General features: G+C 43.7%; 2 protein-coding genes across 2 annotated transcripts in view; one reads left to right on the top strand and one right to left on the bottom strand.

Annotated features, from left to right (window-relative positions):
- The window catches only part of LOC130385996 (uncharacterized), a 30,357-nt gene extending 28,560 nt beyond the window's left edge, over positions 1-1,797 (top strand). The window contains exon 37 of the mRNA XM_056594784.1: positions 944-1,797. Within this exon, the coding sequence (XP_056450759.1) occupies positions 944-1,035 (92 nt within the window). The 3' untranslated portion in view covers positions 1,036-1,797. The remainder of the gene's footprint in view (positions 1-943) is intronic.
- On the bottom strand, positions 876-15,146 carry sms (spermine synthase). Its single transcript, XM_056594324.1, has 11 exons — positions 14,861-15,146; positions 9,703-9,823; positions 7,514-7,601; positions 7,297-7,361; positions 5,821-5,996; positions 4,824-4,980; positions 4,121-4,208; positions 3,613-3,727; positions 3,163-3,242; positions 2,844-2,959; positions 876-2,422 (listed from the first exon to the last, which is right to left on the bottom strand). Exons 1-11 carry the CDS (start codon positions 14,904-14,906, stop codon positions 2,392-2,394), a joined length of 1,083 nt encoding a protein of 360 aa, XP_056450299.1. The 5' UTR covers positions 14,907-15,146; the 3' UTR covers positions 876-2,391.
- Positions 15,147-15,463: the final 317 nt, after the last annotated feature.

Raw genomic sequence — 15,463 nt, forward strand, 5'->3', positions numbered from 1 at the left:
GGAGATGCTTTTATCCAGTGCCGCTGCTAGCTATTTTGGGGCCCCAAGCATAACTCCTTTATGCCCCCCCCCCCCCCGAATTCCCCCTACCAGCCCCCTGTGCTGAATTATTGACCGGGGGGGGGGGGGGGGGGGGGGGGGGGGGGTGGGTGGTAGGTAGCAAACCATTGTTGACATGGGCCCCCCCTCTGCCTTGGCCCCCCCCCTATCCGTAAATACAAACTTAAAACCAGAAGTAAGAATTTAATTTAATTTTTTTTTTTTTTTGGGGGCCCCCTCAGGACTTGGGGCCCTACGCGCAGCGCGTAGTGCGCGTTATGGGAGCGGCGGCACTGCTTTTATCCAACGCCACTCACTGTGGATTTAGAGACAGGTCATTAATGTAAGGTGAGGGTATCTTCCTAAAGGATGCTTTACTGGTACAAGTGTAGGACATTGGGGATCAAACACAGCACCTTTCTGCTGGATATTTTCCTTGTCCTTCAGAGATTAGGGTAAGGAGAGGGCCATAAAATGTGGCTTGTGAAGCGCTTTGAGGCTGATTAAGAGTTCCATTAAGGAAAGGTACTTGATTTTAACAGCAATGTCAATGGAATCCACTTACAACTCAAGTGTGCACATTTCTCTATATATATATATATATATATATATATATATATATATATATATAGATATGACATTTGGGCAAAGTGTCTAATCTTTTTTTCAGCTGTGGGGGGGAACATGTCTCTTGGGGTGGCCTACTGGTGTTCTTGTGTAGACCTACTGCTACATTCAGCTATTTGAAGATCTAAACCGAAGCTCCAGGTCACATGGCATTTAGCACTACAGTGAAACTAAGCCATTTGGCCACTTAAAAGACAGGCAAGCCCATACGTCTCTATTTAAAGAAGAATAAAGGCCACTGTATTTTGAGGAACCTAAATTGTATTTTTGGTTGCAGAAAGTCGACTCACTGACCGAGAGATCACAGCAGACGAGGCACTCAATTCAGACGTGATCCTCAACGGGACGGACCACCAACACAACCTCTGAACACGGCTGCAGTCCGGAGCCCGTCGTCATAACAAACAGACTTCAGGACGTCACCTCCAACTTGTTTTTGTGGTTACGGTTGTGGAGCTTGAAGCCTGTCGTATGGATGCAGAAAAAGACAATATATACCCTATACATTTTAGATAAGGGGGGAATTTACCCTGGGAAATATTTCCCATGTCTCTGATTGCACGCCAAATAACCATCATCGTTGATACATTCACGATCAAGGTGAACAATCTCTACTGGTATTTCTTCTTGGCTCGTGATACCCTCTATTGTCGAAGAGCACAATGACATTTCTTTGTGTTAGTATTTGTGTTGATTCTAAAGACATAGATCTATATATTTAAAAAAAAAATGCTATACATAATATTTAATTCATGGAGTACTGGTGTGGCGGTATATGAATCTGATGACACTTCAGACACACTGGTACTGCAGGCATTTATTTTCATATTACTTTGGACAAAAGCAGTCAACACCCTTCTCTACTTCAGGTGAAGTCGGCCACTGTTCAACAAACTGTATAAAACCATATTTGTTGTTGAATAAATAAATATAACAATGGACCCCATGGTAAAAGCAAGCTAAATCCACCTCTGTCAAATTCAAAGAAAAAAAATAAAAAGATTTAAGCAGAAAACAAATGGAATCCAGCAGGAGGAACAAAAGGTGCCAAGTAACAAAGAACATTCAATAAAAACCAACGCAAGCACAAAAGTATATTCTCCAACAACCATCCATTTCCCTTTAACAAAAATAATCAAACGCTTTTGTCTCTTGGGCTGCGGTGGCGGCGGCGGCGGCGGCGGGACAGGGACATCCTGAGGACTTAATACTCGACTCAAGCCTCAGGTCCCCGAGGAACCTAACCCAACGGGGAACCCCCGCCCATACGCTGATGCCGCCGCCGGGCGCGTGAGGCTGAAGGTGTCACAGTCTCACGGGCACTCACTGGGGGAACCCCGAGGGGACCGTGGCTGGGGCAGAGTGGGTCCGCTACTGGTACAGTGTACAGTGGGTCGTAGTAGTATTGGGAGGAACATGTTTTTGGTACCGTCATACCGATACCACTCTTATCGAGGTGCGCGTCGAGTTATGCTCGTACGGCCGGAACACATGCAAATCAACGAAGGTAGAAGTGCAGGAAGCACAGAGTAAATGAAGAACCGTTAACATAAAATGGTAAAAACCAAACAATCACTGTTGTAGTTGTTCTTGGGGTGGGACTAACATTTGAGGGGAGCTTGGTAAAACAGTGCCATCTCTCTCACTAGGGAGGAACTAGAGCAGCTTGGGGACAGGGGGAGGGGGTTCTTCACATTCTGTTGGAGCTCCCACTGAAGAAGTGACTCACTTCTTCCACACGGAGTAGAAAACCCAGCTGTTAGCCTTGTTAAGGAAAGAATACATAGAGAGGAGTGACAGCTTCAACATAACTGCACACCCCACCGCCTGGGGGTTCATTATCACGCTGAACATGTTTTTTCCCCCCCGATGCGTCTGCGAAGACGGAAACAGCAGTAGCTCGACGGAGAAGCACCTCACAGCTCCTCGATGCCTTAATCCTCCGCCAAGATTTCTGATCTGATTTCTGATTTCACCGATCAACCATTTGTGCTTTAGAGTTGGATTTCTATGCATTTATTGTTAACTACTCATTGATTATCGGCCCATACCGTGGGACACATTGACGGTGGCGACAGTAAGTTACAGTCTAGCGCATGTGTGTTGGTCCGCGTGTACAGCGTGTGTTTGTATATACAGTGAGTGTTGAGTGTGTGTTCAGGGCGAGAGAAGGATACAGCTCCATGTAAGAGGGCACACACACCACCTCCTTGCTGAAGTCCACAGGACAGGACAGCTTCTGCAGCTGCTCTTCGTACAGATCCAACGCCTCCGTCAGGTTCGCACAGTTACCCTGGCAACCACACAGCGCCACATCCTCATCAGCACCACCAAAGCAACCATGTCCCCATAGTCAATTATCATCCCCATAATGTGATTAGAATGATTATTGATTATCACCATAGTCAAGTATTGTGGCTATAATAAGATTATGCAGAACCCATTATGACAATGCCCACCCAACCACTCACACACACAGACAGAAAGAGAGCCTACCTGTGTGAAATACTTTCCACTGGGGCGCAACACCTTGATGGACAGGTCTAAAATGAGACGCAGGAACTCCCACGTTGAATCTAGGATAAAGAGTAGCGCAAAGAAGCTCTTAACACAACCTCAAATGGGATCAGACTAATTAAGTCAAATGTGGCCTCCCTTTGCCAAGGTCAGACTGTATAAAATGCCTGAAATGATACTTTAAACTAGTGTTTGTTTCGGTTATTAATCTTATTAACATTTATTCTGACAAACAGACAGCTGTAATTTAGGGGATTTGCATAACAACCATTGACTCACGTATTTGCCAGAGAAAGCCCTCTGGCATTGCTTCACAACATACAACAAGCAGGCATATATTTGTTTCCTTTTGCTTTGAAGCGAGTTGTGGATCTGGTTGAGCTGGAACAAAGCAATTAAGAAAAATACTGACACGCGTGCCAAACACACCTTCTTCAGGCAACGTCGATATGGGGACCGCCGTGAGGTCATTGATGACATAGTCGAAGGTCCGCCCCTCCTCCACGTATTTCTTGAGCACAGGAACGCAGTCCTCCACCAGCACCTGGACGACACACACAAACACACAGTGACCTTTAACACAATACACACTGGAACAAAGCCATGGGTTAAACACACACACACGACACTTAAAAGGAGTCATATTATACCACCAGGAGTGTGATTAGCAGTTACAAGCAGTTACAAAAGCTGCATCTTCTGACATCACTAATGGGCGTGTCCACCTAGATGTGTGCTGGATAGGTGAGTCTATCAGCCTACCAAGTGGACTGAAGCAAATGGCTAATCACACTCACACCTGGTGGTATAATATGTCACCTGTAAATCCAAACAGGCTACCTATCGAACATGTAACAGACATAGCACCAATGAGCTGAATTGCCAGGGAGGACGACTCAGAATGCATGCAGCGCTACACGGTCATAGCCCAGCTCACCTGATAACAATCTCCGGTGAGGCTGTCCAAGATGTCTCCGCACGTCTTCCTCATGTGCTGTCGGCAGCCATCGATAACCGCCTCGTCGATGTGAAGGTGGTGTTAAGGTTCACTGGACCATGGAGGAATGTCAACGACGACCACTAAGGGTTGAATTGCTCAACCACTAAGGCCTGAAGGGCTCGACCATGGGCTTTGAAACCAAAACCAAAAATCTTGTTTTGTTTTGAATGTGGCAACACCACTTATTGGATTCTTGAGATAGCGGTCTCTGCCAAACGGCTCGTGAGCGGTTCGCTCTGCCCTGAAAGCAGGTGGCTATCTCTCCATGACCTCAAATAGCCTTTTAATATACTCCTCGACGTCCCGACCAAGGGACACAGGAGGCGAGGTGTGTCTGGATGTGTGGGGCACCTTGGGGCGGGGTTAGGTAAACTGTTGTGGCCATTCTTAAAACCTTCAAGCCGTATTGTTTTTCTTGGAATCATTTGTTTGCACTACAAAATGTTTCACTTTCGACAAATGGTACCCACATAGGACGTGCCCAACGCCAACCAAACGGCACCATCCGAGCAGACCATCGGACGGCCTGACCATGGGGGGGGGGGGATGGTAAAATGGATTACACAGCTCCCAAGTAAAAAAATAAAAAACTGAAATTGTCCCCAGTGTGACTTCATCTCAAGACATAACACAGAAGGATATCTCCAACATGGTGATCATCTTTGGCTTCAGTTTGACCGTCTCGGCCAGGATCCCTCCATCTCCGCCACCCAGGATCAGGACCTCCTTCCCCTCGTAGCTCTCCCGCCCGCCGCCCATGATGGCCTGGGTGTAGGCCAGGTCGCTGTCTGCCATGTCTGGAACGGAAGAAAACACATGAGGTAAGGCGTTGTGAATTTAGCACCTGTGCTCTGAGGACAGCAGACACTATTGTGTCTGACCACAGGGGGTAACTGCCGCCAGAGTCTCTGCTATGGTGATTCTGGTCAATTCTGAACAATTGTGTCTGCTGCAATTGATTAATATGTGCAAAAAGGCCGTCCTGGTCTAGACACGTCGGACAGTGTACCCTGAAGGGCATTTCAAATGGAACTCACAGAGGATCACTCTCCATGACAGAATTGAGCATCTTGGCATTCAGCCTAGCACTATGCTATGCCCTTCCCCTTGGCACCGCTCACGCCGTTATTAATAAAGCTACACAATGCCAGTTGGCATGCCAAAGACAACTCTAATTATTACATTATCATTGTTTGCCAGAATCCTTCTGGTAAACAAGGTCGTTAATATTAATTCCAGAGAGAATAAAAAAGTGGATCAGGGGGAAGGCTGAGAACTAAATGAAAATACAAGTATAACGTATTTGAGAAAGGAATGGAAAGAAAAACACCTTCACACCAAACAATCACCATAACAACAAACTACGACACACACACACACCAAACCAACATCATCACACCAACTTTCACACCAGAAAGACAACATATTCACCATAAAACCAAACCATCACCGTAGCAGCAAACAAACTCTAACCAATTACCATAACACCCAAAAAAAAAAAAAAAAACCATCAACAGTACATCATAATACCACATTTTACCAAAAAAAACCGCCATCACCTCACACCAAACAAACATCCCATAAAGAAACCAAGTCACCAGAAAAACACAGAACGGTCCCACTCTGACTGTACTTACTGACGTCCCCATTGAGGACCAACATGTTCCCAAACTGCTGCGAGTGTAGTATCTTGATGTTCTGATAGGCCGAGTCCTTGTCGTACAGCACGTGGTCGATGTCATACTCCACCAGCCGCCCGTCCGCAGTGGGCCAGTAGCGGTCCACGGAGGCCCCGCGGCTGATAGCTGGGAGTCTGACCACACATAGGTAGGATTACCGTCTGTACAGAACCCTCTAGACTTATTATCTGTCCCTGTAGACATGTCATCTGGAAAACCTTAAATAACTATACAATGTTGAACATAACTCATCTATTGTGTACAGAACCGCCCAGAATACTGTACTCCACCTGCGTTGTATTTAATGCTTCTTGTGCATTTCTGGTGGGATGTCAATTACATTTGCTCTGTACCTGTACTTTGCTAAATGACAATAAAGTTGAATCTCATCATCTCTCATCTCATGTACTATCCAGTCATTCAGCAGACACTTTAATCCAAAGCATTTTTATTCAAGGTCTTCAATTCAACGCTAGAAATGTGGACTGCCGGTCAAATGTGAGTGAAAGTAAGCAGTACAAAACCTGAGGGGAAAAGATCTTTAGAAGAGTCGTTAGATCTTTTCGGATTCCCAAGGAGAACACCCTTGATTGGACTGAATTTGCAACGCTTAGACCGTTTTGATTGTTTTTGTGGTGCATTTCCCACAGGCATGTTGCTTACACCCATGGTTAGTCAACAGTTTAGCTTTTTTTTATTGTTATGATATCATTGCTGGCACTGGCGCTGTGTGCTAGGATGGCACAACCGTTTTGTGTGACGCTACTTGCTTTCCCGTGCCCAGTTCCGTCATATCTTTTAATTATATCATTCTCTGGATTGCTTCAACCTCGCACGGACAGTGCGTATGTGTATTGACACCATCGTGTTGGAGCGTGTCGTAAACCAGAGCTACAGGCCCAACTACATGTTCCACCTCTAACCGAATCGCCCTTGCCCATCTGCTTCGCAATGATAACACACACACACATTTGTTTTATTATAGGGAGGGAATCGTTTCAGGCAGTTTCCTCTCTACGGAGTAAGGAGATGTTTGCATTTGCCAGGTACATTTTGAGCGTGGCATTTCCATATTTCAATACAGTGGTTGAAAAGCATTCAGTGCCAATGTGCGCCTGGCCATTTCTCAGAGTATATCAGAGTTCAGGATGAACACCGGCTGCCGGTATATTGGGCGTTTCCATACGACGTTTTGTTCACAAGTCACTAAGACACTGCGCCCCCTTAGTTATTAACTCTGGTAACGCGTATAGCCCTTGAGGGGAGCGGAGACAACCTTGGCTGAGATGGCTTGGCTTGGCGGAGATCTCCAGCTGTGCCTCAAGGACTTTTCCCTGATTTGATACTCTTTACCCTTTATTATAATAAACTCTTTAATCAACACTTGAAAACGAAATACTTCAACATGTTACAGATTTTCTTTTGACCACCCACCTTTTGACTCTGGTAATAATGCCTCGTAGAAGGTTCTCTAACTTTGTTTCCAGTGCATTTAAAAGCTGTGGGACAAAAAAAGAGCCCCTTTAACATTTGAACTTTACAACACTGTGCACAATAACATTTCGCCTTGACAGGCAAGCAATAGGTCGTCACGTCAAGTCGATTCAAATTACGATGAATACATAAAATTGTCAATTATCTGAGCACCTACATTGTCTACTTGAGCGCTGTCGTCGCCTTCGTAACACTGGAGATCAACAGTGACCAGCCCGTGCGTGTGCACACGCAGAACGACAAATCTGGTGAGAAAGAAGATAATGACAAGTGAAACGATTTAGAGAGGCCATTTTGTTTGGTGTGTAGAATGTTGTGAACCAAACAGAAAAGTAGATGCCTCATTTTTATTTATTTTTTTACGTACAGTGGCGTCCAAAAGAGAAATGATATGGTAGAAACAAAAAAGGCACTATGAAACCGTTATTTCAGCTTGGTTTTATGCCACTGTTATGTCTATTAATTATTGTACCATCTATCCCTGCAAGGAGGCATCCCTCTTATGTGTTTTACTTTAGAGGGGTTTGGGGGGGGGGGGGGGGGGGGGGGGTGTAACTTAAAACCTGAAATACAATATGCCCTTCAAAACGGCTCCTCCCTGGCTACAGGTTTGGCCAGGAGCCATCACACGTACAGATTACAAAGGAGTGCTGAGAAGGCTTGGAATGTAGCCCAGCCGTCAGACCATCCAACAGCTTTGTGTTGAGAGGGAATCATGTTTGATCAAGGTCAGTTTGCACCGCTGACTACAGACAGTGACCCAACGACTAGCAAACATTCATTTCCAATGGAATCCCAGCGGCACACGCCCACGGATAGGCTGGAGTCTGGACCCAGAGCAATATCAGCGGACTTCAACTTGATGAAAAGAAAAAAAAAAAATCTGATTTCACTGACAGATAATACATAGGGTACAGAGATGTTGCTCCCATATATCCATTGTGATCGCCTATGCTCTGAAACGCAAACCAGTAGCCTCTGGCTCAATATCAGCCCTAGGCAGTAGGGGCTGCTGGATTTTAAAGTGAGGGAGGAAGGACTGCGCGCTTGGTTGACATTGGCCTGCTTGCACTGTCAGTGGCCTATGGTGGCATAAGTATGTGAGACTCAAGATGTTTCAGGGTGTTTTGGTGAACTACAAACATACAAATCCACCAGTGCCAGCAATATACTTTGAAAGCTTGTTGGCAGCCTGATTTGGACTACAAGGGCAGAAGGAAAGGGTGCAAAGCCAATTAGTGAAATCAAACCTAATCTTGATTTGTAAGGCTAAACTCTGGGCCTATCATTGGGCCTATTTTTGCCCTCAATGACTGAAGCTATTGGTTGTAATTTTGCTTTGTTTATTTTCAGCTACATTTAAAATGCATCATGCTCTGAATCATTCAGAGTAACAAACAATTAAAAGAACAACAAGAACATTAATTCACAACTATTTACATGGGCTGTAAGCCTAACATTGTTTGAGGCAAATGTGGATGTTAATGGATGTTTCAGAATGTTCGTCATGGTGTTAGGCCAATTAAGATTGAGGGACTTCATTTATAGATCAAGTCAATTCTCCTCGCGGGCTCTGCAGCTCGGCCGTGGGCAGCCCGGCCGCAGGCTCCGCAGCCCGGCCGCGCTAGCAGCCCGGCCACGCGCTACGGAAACGCCAATATAAGCGAACAGAGCCGCACTGTACCGCAACGAACAGTAGCGCACCGCTCGGTGGAAACAAGGCATATGACTGAGCGTTGGTTCTCTTCGTTGGTTCTCGTAGTCTAGACTGGAGGGGATAACTCTTCCCTCCGGGCTGTTCCACAGCCAGGACTCCTGCTTATTGGTTCAAAGCGCAGCGAGGGCTCCTTCTTATTGGTTCATAGCGGAGCCAGGGCTCCAGCCTATTCGTGAATAGACGTAGGCGGGATCCAGATCCCTTAGCTAGTCACACCCACTCAGAGGAGGACTTTCCTCCTCTCTCCCATTGAACCCCATGTTATTCACCGGCCACCAACACTTTCGGGGAAATGAATGGGAGTCGTCAATAGGCGATAGGGCGGGGGTGCAAATGTCCCTTTACCCAGGGAAACGAACATTACATATACAAATGCATTAAAGTAGTCATATTTAAGGGCATTAATTCATTACAGTAGTCTGGGCAAGCTACATTTTTTATTCTCAACAATGTTAAGGAGGATCTTCCTCCATCCATCCTCTCCTCCCTGGAGAGGACTCCACTGGCCAGAGGTAACCCCCGGCCAAGGACTTGGCAGCCACCCTTTGATGTCGTCGTCCGAATGCAACTGCGGAAGTGTGTGCGCATGAGTTCACCAAAACGACTTTGATAGTCAAAATTCAACTGACCTTCCCTTTTTGCCTACGAAGGTAGCCAGGTGGCCGTGTCCCTCTGTGTCGTGGACAGTCTCTGTCATTTCCTGCTCCTGAAATATGGACTGTAGACCATGGACTGTCGAAGTACAGTCAGCTGGAGAGAAACCAAAGCACAGGGTCAAAAAAACGACAAGCAGACATTTATTATACTAAAATGCCGTGCTTACAATTTGCAAAAATAAATCAATGGCGGTATACATTTATATAACTGGCTAAACCCAGTGTTTTGAAACTGCGATCCCAGCAGCAATTTTCAGTAATGTTGACATTTATTTATTCCCACAAATGCTGTACCTTCCTGGTACCATTATCCATAAAGAACTTTCAAAGTTCGTAGATGACACAATTCTCAACTTTGTCTCCAAAAACCAATATTTGAGCATGTCGTTCAACACAATAAAGTTCAGTCAAACCGAAGCTTCCTCGTGTTAGCATGCAGTAGCTCAGGAAGTAGAGCGGCTCCTCCTAGCTGAGTGTCGAGGTGTCCCTGAGCAAGTCACCTTACCCTAACTGCTGTCCCGAAATTAATGAATGAGTAAGTATATATATATATATATATATATATATATATATATATATATATATATATATATATTAGAGCTGTCAGTTAAACGCGTTATTAACGGCGTTAACGCAAACCAAATTTAACGGCGTTAAAAAATGTATCGCGCGATTAACGCAATTATTTTATAAAAAAAATAATAACTTTTTTTTTCTTTGGCTCAAAACAAAGAAGCAGTAGCCTGACTGCTATGTTCAAATGACATTTGTTCAAAGCAGTCGTTTAATTGCACTATAGGCTCTTTTTTGTATCGTCCTGTTTTGATCAGTATATGCCAATGTTGTTATCAATAAAAAAAGCATTTGCACAAGGCAAGCCGATGCACTTCACCATGTTGATAAAATAATTAAAATGAGAAGAATTATGGGACAAAAAAATCAAGGGATATTTAGCATAGAAAAATTATTTGCGATTAATCGCGATTAATCTTGAGTTAACTATGACATTAATGCGATTAAATATTTGTATCGCTTGACAGCTCTAATATATATATATATATATATATATATATATATATATAAATAAATGCAGTCCATTTACCATTTACAGTAATGTGGTTCTCTTGGAGCTATATAAAATCGGTCAGTCTCTTGTTAATAAGAGGCATTCTGTGTCAAAACTTTTTACACTCTGAAAAACAGGCCCAAAGCATTTTATTTTTTAAACATGGAGAAAGGGATTGTACTCCCAGAGCTTAGTTGCCGGACTGCCGTCGAGCTACCCCCGCCAGAATGCTGCCGGAAAGCTTTGGCGGCAGTTCAGCTCCCGGAGTACACCGCCGGAGCTGCCGGACTGCCACCGAAACTTCGGTGGCAGTTAGCTCGGCGGGGAGCTCGGCGGAAGTCCAGAAGCTCAGCTCCCGGAGTACAATACCTTTCTCATCCATGTCGCGGTTAATGGACTTCAGAGAGTCACGGCCAACGTCCCTTTCCCCCAATTCTTCTCAACCATGGCCGAGATATCCCCCACTACGGGTCTTTACTTGTTGTGGAAGTACCAGAGACGTCAGACGCAGTCTTTATGATTCATAATATCATCTGAGGGGCACATAGCTTTTTGGCCGTGATAATAGATATAATATTATATAAATACCCATAAATAATATTATTATTATTATAAAATATTATATAATATTATAGAGCTCCCGGAGTCCGTAAATTGCAACAATCCCTTCTCCTCCATGCTGTGGTTCAGTCAGACAGCTCATTGGTCAATGGGCAGCAGCTCATTTGCATTAAGGCTACAGACACCAGAAACAGTGCATTCTGAAGGGACTGAAACAGAGGGTAAAAAGCTATTTCCAGCAAACGGCTTCAAAAACATGTTTTCTGGAACTCAAATACTATGTTTACTTGTTGGGAAAACACCATAATATGCCGCCTTTAAACTTTGGTCAGTGGTTCCCAGATCTCTTTCCTTGGTAAAGTTCAAGTGTTTCCACAACAACCCCTGCTACAGGAAGGAATGCAGGTCTTGGACAGCAGACATTGACACATCCAATGAGGAGCAGTCAGTCTTCCTGCAACATACAGTATTCACTAGGGCTGTAACGATACAAACTCACGATTCGGTTTGTATCACAATTTTTGACCCACGGTTCGATACATCCCACAATTTTTTTAAATTTAAAAAGCATTTTATTTAATCAACACACATATATATATATATATATATATATATATATATATATATATATATATATATATATATATAGGGGTGTGAATCTTTGGCCTCAGACGATTCGATTCGATTAACGATTCAGTAGCTGGCGATTCGATTCAAGGACAATTTTTTTTTTTTGGAACGATTCGATTCGATTCTGTAAACCACGATTCGATTCAGTAACTTTGAACCAAAATTCTATATCCGTGAAATAAACATGCAATAATGTGACACCCCTTGTCAATTTTACCATTATTCTTTGCGAAGCCAAAATGCTTCCACACTTTGGATTTCAAGTTTGCTGGTGCATTAACAATCTCACTGCCGCTCTCTGCCATGTTTGAAATGCACCAGTAGAGGGTGAGCGAGAAAAAAAACCTCTTGTGGGACTTCCTTGCAAGCTGACTAGCTGATGACAGAGTTACGGATTACCGAGCTGCACTTCACAAAATAAGCGTGTAAACTAAGTCTTAAAACATTACCGTATTCTCCGCACTATAAAGGCGCACCGGAGTAGCCTATAAGCCGCAGCAGCTAAATTGAATGATGTGTACATATATAAGCCGCACTGGACTATAAGCCGCAGGTGTTTTAATGTTTAATTACCATTAGGGCTGGCCCGAATGCCATTTTTCTGGCTTCGGATACTCGTTGGTTTTTCCAAGCGAATATTCAAATACTCATTCCAGAAACCCCCCCCCCCCCCCCGCTTGAAGGTAGGTTTGCAATGTTGACATTAGGCTGGTAGATCTCGGGAGGTTTGGCTACTTGAAAAGTAGATCTTGGGTCAAAAAAGGTTGGGCACCCCTGCCGTAGATGCTCAAGATGAGCTGTGACTATTTTGACTCTAGCAAACGCACCCTACACGTTTTATTTTTGTAAATAGTTCAAATTTTTTCATGAATAAAACTTCAAATTCATGTTGGTTGTTGTGATTTGTTTACTAACCCAAGTGCTGTTATACTAAAGTAGGCCTACTGTATAAGATAAACACTTATTTCAACTGGGGAGAAAAGGTTGAGTACAAATACTTGATATGCTGAGCTACTGTAATTAGCAAATGTTTTTATGTTTTTTTAAACGAGGGCAGAAACCTTAACTAGTCAACGTATCACGGGGATATGTTTGCACAAAGTTTGCTCGTGCTACCACTCGCGCAAGGACCATGGGTCATACCCCCTCCAAAAGGAAACAGGCGGGCGGGCGCAATGCACTGTGGTAGGGTTTCTTACTTTTGAGCCAGAGAGACACTTTCTGCGTTTTCTCAGGCTAGGATGAAAAAAAAAACGCATTTATAATACATAGAATTATTTACTTCATATAACCTTCATATCTCCCCCGGTGAAGTATCCCTTTAAAACTGTTTAAATTCACACAAATCAATGAATCAGGAACTTATTTTCCAAACAACCATTGGAATCCTCGTGCAAACATGCAAATAAAGATACTTGAATTAACATTTATAAACATGGGGGTCTTACGGGATAGTTTATAATATAAACACCAAATGTATATTATTGTATTATTATATTATTTATTTAAAAAAAAATCCCTCTTTCATGGTAACACATTGCTCATTTAATCTCATCAAAATGTGAGCAACATATAAAGTTTGTTTGGTTGTTTTAGTCGTGTTTAGACCATATAACAAAAGGTTAATGATTTAACTTTTTATTTTGCAGATTGGTTATAAAACAGCATACCTTAATAAACACGTCTGCAACTATGTTATTGTTTTAATGCAAAATAATACACTTGTCATTCTAGCAGAGATCGCCTGCGAGCAAGTTTATATTCTAGGTCGGCCTGTGACCTAGAATGAGAGAGCATATTTGATTGGCTACAACGACATCGGCCAAGTGCAGTGAAACGTGAAAGTCTCGAACATAAAGCCAGGACACTGATAAACGAAATTATTATCGTTTAATATTCAAATCCCCAATTATCGTGTGTTGCAAAAGATTGGGAACTGTATTTGGCTCTTTTTTTTTATTTTATTTTTAAACACAACCTAGTGGTTTACTTCCCATCTGTGCGGTGCGCAAAATGCCATGCTGCATGCAAAATAACGACCCAGTGCAACCAACATGCTTATTACACGTCCCAGCAATGCTGGGTCACCAGTAACAATATGGTCCAGTAACCAATCAATCAGCCAACCAATCATGCGGCCAATCGATCACCCTCTCTCTGCCCATAAAGACACCACATTACATTACATTCCTTGTTAGGATGTACCCTTTTGTACCCTAACTTTAAGTTGAATAGACAGGTGTTCGTCTAGCACTAATCAACAGCAGTAACGTTGCGAGTATTCCTGATCAAGTTTCTCCCTATATTGCGAGTCGTATCGAATTACCTTGAAAATACCAGGGGGAAATAAGTTTATATACTGTGCAATTTATTTTAAAAGAATTAAAAAAAAAAAAAAAACACACACCAACAACTGCGTGCCAATCCTACTTTATGACACCTCCGCTGTCATTAAAATAATTTGGAGAAGTAAAAATGTGCGTGATGATGCAGACGCGAACTCGTGTCGGCAGAAACGTGAATTTTAGCGGACAGCTAATAATGCTACATGCTAAGCACATTATTGACAGACTGAAAGTAACCTAAAGACATCAGGGTTTGACTGTCATTATCGGCGCCGTTTCAAATGAGCTGGATGTGTTTTCTGAAATAAACTATCGCGCTTACGATGAACCACAGAAGCGGGTTTGTCACAAAGTAAAGACGCCACATTTTAGGACTCGTTTCATCCCGAAGCCCGTGTTTCCATTACAATAATCTTTTAACATGCAACCTAGCCCATTAATGCGGGCTAGCTAGCTAGCATAATGTGTTCTGCTGCAGTGCCCGTTACCGGCATGTCGCACAACAGATCCGGTACTCGTTGTTTCTTACCTGGGGCAGAGAGCTTGAAGTCAAGGGTATAATGTCGCAAAGCCATAATTGCCTACAACCATCAGCCATGCCTGGGTTAGCAGGCAGTCGGCGGTAAACGGGTAATCGCGGGGATTGAGAGCACAGAGCAAGGGTCCTATCAGTTGCGTGTGCGGTGTGCTGGAAGCTACATTCTGTAGGGCAGTAACCTCGTTCGCAGGCGTCCTCGTCTCTCGACAGAACGCCTAGGACGGGATACTCTAAATCAGCGTTATTGCCGAGAGAGAGGGGGCGGGACGTTCAGTTAAACAGTTTTTTAGCGGAGAGGGCAGAGAGAGGGCGGGACTTTCCATAGAGGGATATCCGCTTCCGTTACATGTTTCGGTTATTGCTTTGTCCAATTTTCGTCAAAATTCACATTAATTCTCATTGTCATTGTTGCTATTATTTTATATCATGCTTTTACTGTTATCGCCCCGGAGTATGTTAAGAGGCGTACATTACTTATAGGAAGTAAAACACCGGAAATTGCGTTGCGGTAGACCGGTATAACACTGCAATACAGGCTCCTCTCTCAGCCTAGTGCAGGTAGGTCTATGAGCGCTGTCCTGCCACCTCCGGGCA

The sequence above is a fragment of the Gadus chalcogrammus genome, chromosome 7 (genome assembly GCF_026213295.1).
Source record: "Gadus chalcogrammus isolate NIFS_2021 chromosome 7, NIFS_Gcha_1.0, whole genome shotgun sequence".
Taxonomy (NCBI): Eukaryota; Metazoa; Chordata; class Actinopteri; order Gadiformes; family Gadidae; genus Gadus; species Gadus chalcogrammus.

Bases quoted from the DNA above. Each gene is read 5' to 3' on its own strand.
- sms (XM_056594324.1), bottom strand. From the start codon at position 14,906: ATGGCTTTGCGACATTATACCCTTGACTTCAAGCTCTCTGCCCCAG. The intron at 9,824-14,860 runs GTAAGAAACAAC...GTTTCTCTCCAG, and splicing joins CTTCAAGCTCTCTGCCCCAG to CTGACTGTACTTCGACAGTC. The intron at 5,997-7,296 runs GTGGGTGGTCAA...ATGTGTGGTCAG, and splicing joins ATTATTACCAGAGTCAAAAG to ACTCCCAGCTATCAGCCGCG.